This window comes from Lates calcarifer, unplaced genomic scaffold (genome assembly GCF_001640805.2).
Source record: "Lates calcarifer isolate ASB-BC8 unplaced genomic scaffold, TLL_Latcal_v3 _unitig_5786_quiver_433, whole genome shotgun sequence".
Classification (NCBI taxonomy): Eukaryota; Metazoa; Chordata; class Actinopteri; family Centropomidae; genus Lates; species Lates calcarifer.
The window spans coordinates 621,576-625,724 of NW_026117727.1; the positions used below are offsets into that span (position 1 = coordinate 621,576).

General features: G+C 47.5%; 1 protein-coding gene across 1 annotated transcript; it reads right to left on the reverse strand.

Moving 5' to 3' along the window:
• Positions 1 to 1,762: 1,762 nt before the first annotated feature.
• LOC108876822 (D(5)-like dopamine receptor) lies at positions 1,763 to 3,676 on the reverse strand. The gene has a single exon (XM_018666578.2). The coding sequence runs from the start codon at positions 3,534 to 3,536 to the stop codon at positions 2,133 to 2,135; it is 1,404 nt and encodes a 467-aa protein (XP_018522094.1). The 5' UTR covers positions 3,537 to 3,676; the 3' UTR covers positions 1,763 to 2,132.
• Positions 3,677 to 4,149: the final 473 nt, after the last annotated feature.

The window sequence follows — 4,149 nt, forward strand, 5'->3', positions numbered from 1 at the left end:
GGGGAACTTGAGAAACAGTCCATTTAATTGTTGTTGTTATTGGGCTGATGGTTTAAAAATACAGTTAAGCTAATCCATGAGCTAAATGATATCTGAAATGCAAACACTGAAAAATAACCAGTTCTGTCTGATAATGTTTGAGTCTAAAAATGTTCTGTTGCCATTGTTCTCACGAGTTGTGGACATCCAACATGGCCGTCTGTCCTCCACAGTTTCCTAGCAACAGCTGGAAATTCAACCTGCGCTCCAGTTCAGTTCACTGAGTGCTGCTGGCCAAGAACCAGCAGATAAAACCTGTGTGGAGAGACCTGGAGGGGGCCTGAGAAAGGCTGCCTGAAATAATCTCAACAACCTTGAGTTGACCGACAGTGAAACATTTACCACACTCACTGTGGGACCATAACAACACAATTCAGTCTGAAAGGACACAAACACTCGAAGCACCACGTCTGATCTCGAGTTCAGCTTAACATTTCATTTGGCTCGGAGTCTCCACAGACTCCACAGGAAGATGGATGAGTGGTCGGATAGAAACAGCCCGCAACTACCTAAAGGAGGCAATTAAACACTGAATTTAATGATGTAATTGTCATTAATTGCCCTCCCTGTCTTTAACATATCAAAGGCAGATTCAGTGAGTGCTGCAGAACAATGAACCTGAACACTCACATCAAACAGCTGTGGTTCAAAATGTCACTCAATCGCTGCATCAATTACTCAAATAACTGGATTTTACCTCCACTGACCAATACAAGTAAAGGGGTTTAATTTCTGAGTTGACAATTAGGGTTTAAAGCAACACAGCACAAAAGTAATGCTGATCTGTAAATCAGTTTAAAAGACTTCAAACCAGCAGTTCCTCTCTGATATCGAGCCAGGAGTTTGATGTGTATGTTACAGCGACAGCACTTCCTGCTCCAGAAGAAGTAGGGGTTCATGGGTAATTTACAACACTGGGTCCTGTTTCAGTTCAGGGAGTCAAACTACCCAGTTGGAGCTCCAGACAAGAGATTGAGAGTCTTTATTTTCTACCACTTAACTGCTCAACTCTGAGCCTAAGAGAAAAATGACCTCTCGTGGTTGCAGAGGGTGCTGTTGGTTCCTGCTAAAACTGTTCCAGAAGATTCTCAATCAGATCAATAAACATTTCCTATAAAGATTAGTTAGAGTTTAGTTAATATTTATGTCACTGATGTGTACTACGTCTGCTGCTGCAGCAACTTCATCAGCTTTTAGGGGAAAAGATTACAGCATGAGACGGTTTATTAAAAGAAATCCAATAAATAACACTGCTGCATATATTTGATATATATATTTGATTTGTAACAGAAAGTTCAGTTCTTCTCTCAGTTTAAACCCTCTGAGCTTGAACTTAAAGACAGACAGATGAAGTGGAGGGTAAAACACTATAATAATATAATGTACAATGAGAAAAGATTACTAGTCACTATTGATCAAATACAACAGCTCATACAATAAGTTTAATCAGTGGTTCCCAACCTGGAGGCCCAGACCTCCATGAGGGACAGAAAATGACAAGAGGGAGCGTAGAAATCAAAAATCATTCCTGTTGAAATCAGCTTTAGCTTTTCTGTGTTTTGAAAATGAAATGAAACAATCAAAAGGATTTTTGGTTGAACTCATGTCAGCTGTGGCTCAGGAGGTAGAGCAGTCGCCCACCAATCGGAAGGTCGGTGGTTCGATTCCTGGCTCCTCCAGTCCGCATGCCGAAGTATCCTTGGGCAAGATACTGAACCCCAAGTTGCCTCCGATGTTTGTCATCGGAGTGTGTGAATGTGTGTGTCTGTGCTAGAAAGCACTGTTGTGTGAATGTGACCTGTAGTGTGAAGCGCTTTGAGTGGTCGAAAAGACTAGAAAAGCGCTATATAAGTACAGTCCATTTACTATTTACCACACTAAGACCATCTTGATTTGAGGAGGTCCAATCCACAAAGGCTGGGTAAAACTGCTTTTAGGTCATCTGTACTTTAACAGTATCATCAACAGGAGGTCAAAGGTCTTCCACTTAAGCCCCTGGTCCCTGGTGCATAATATAGAGAGAAGAGGCACAAAACTGAACAGAGGTCCTGCACCACGCAAAAGGTGTTAATTGTTTCATGGGTCCAATGTGCTCACAAGTCCTGGATTTGACCCGGGATAACATAACAGTCTGTGGGTCCGGACGAGTTGAAGGGCATCATGTCTAAAGAAATCTCCGCCTCGCATTCATACTGCAGGATGGCAGGAAGCAGCAAGTTCCTGTGGCTCCGGGATTCATCTGAAATCACAGACACTTTGTCAAAGTTCTGCTCCAGATCTGCCCCCGTGTGGGGCGGAGGCGGCGGCGGCATGCAAGTAGCGAGTCTCTGCGCCCCGGGTCCCGGCATGGTGCAGGCCTCCTTCTGCATGGTGGTGTCGTGGTGGTAAGACACCAGCTCGTTGCTGAAGTCCACCGTCTCCACCGTGGAGGTGGAGCAGTACTTATTACAGCCCAGGATGGTGGAGAACGCCTTCCTGAAGTCGGCGTTAAAGGCGTAAATGACCGGGTTCAGGGATGAGTTGGCCCAGCCGAACCACACAAAGATGCTGAAGGTGGTGTCGCTGACGCACGGCGGCTCTCCGACCTTATCCAGGTCGCAGAACGGCACCACGCAGTTCAGGACGAAAAACGGCAGCCAGCAGAACACAAACACCCCCATGATGATAGACAGAGTCTTTAAAACTTTCGTTTCTCTCTTAAAAGATGTTTTGAGCGAGCTTTCGTCGTGCGTTGACGCGCGGTGGCGGTGGTTTTGCGCACGGGGCCCCGCCGCCCTCTCCAAAGACGAGATCCGTCTGATTTGGGTTTGCGCGATGCGGAAAATGCGCGTGTAAGTCCCAACCATGATCACCACGGGGATGTAGAAGCTTATGAGGGACGAGGAGATGGCGTAAGTCCGGTTCAGGCTGGCGTTGCAGTCGTCCGGGTTGTCCATCGTCGAGTTGTCCGCGTCCGCGCGGTGCCAGTTGAGCTGCACGGGGATGAAGGAGATGAGGATGGAGAGAGTCCAGGCGACACCGATCATCAGGAAGGCGAACCTGCGCGTCATCTTGCGCTCGTACTTGAAGGGGCTGGAGATGGCCCAGTAGCGGTCCATGCTGATGATACACAGGTTGAGGATGGACGCGGTGGAACACATGATGTCGAAGGCGACCCAGGTGTCGCAGAAGCGGCCGAAGAGCCAGATGCCGGCCACCTCAGACACCGCTCTCCACGGCATCACCAGCACGGCCACAAACAGGTCGGACACCGCCAGAGAGATGACGAAGGAGTTGGTGACTTTGGAGCGCAGGTGGCGGAATTTGATGACCGCGGCGCACACCAGAGTGTTACCCAGCAGGGTGGAGACGATCAGGACGCACAGGACGCACCCGGTCAGCGCGCGAAGGCTGAGACCTCCACCGGGCCCGGGGCTGTCCGCTCCCGCCGTGACCACCTGGTGCTGGTCCCGGTGGCCCTGGTGGTGGGTTTGGCTCTCATTGTTCACACTCTCCATGGATGATCCAGAATCACTCCCTCGGTGCCATATCCGTCTCAACTTTTCCTGTCGCTTCCATCCTCCGTCCACCAACCAGTCCCAGAAATCATTCCGACAATGAGATACTCCTGCAGGAGACGCGCTCAGGTCATCCGGTTTCTGCGCTGCCCCCGCTCAGAGTGACTGAGGCTGCAGATGGCGATCCTCAGCGCCTAAAAATATTTATCCTCTCCAGTCTTTAATATATTCATCCTCACGTTAAGACCATTATAATTTATTGATTCCACCTTCTCCTGATCTGTTCATTGACTGATTTCCATCGGATCTTTAGGGAAAGACTGGGAGGACACAGAGGCATGTCAAAACATCTTTAATTAATAATTCGACAGTGTCAGGCTGCTGCAGGAAAACTAAAGATAATAAAGGATTCCTCTGTAATCTCATTCTTCAAATCCTCAAATAATTAATGAGACTGATGAATCTGAGACACGAGTCTTTCTGCATGAATAATACAGCAGAATTCACATACTTTAAAGAAACAAATATTACAAATGTAATATTCTGTCTAAAAAGCACAGCCCAAAACAAAGACTACTGGATCTGAGAAACGTAATCCAAAATATCAACTTCA

Excerpts from the sequence above, each read along its gene's own strand:
- LOC108876822 (XM_018666578.2), bottom strand. The coding sequence starts at position 3,536 with ATGGAGAGTGTGAACAATGAGAGCCAAACCCACCACCAGGGCCACCGG.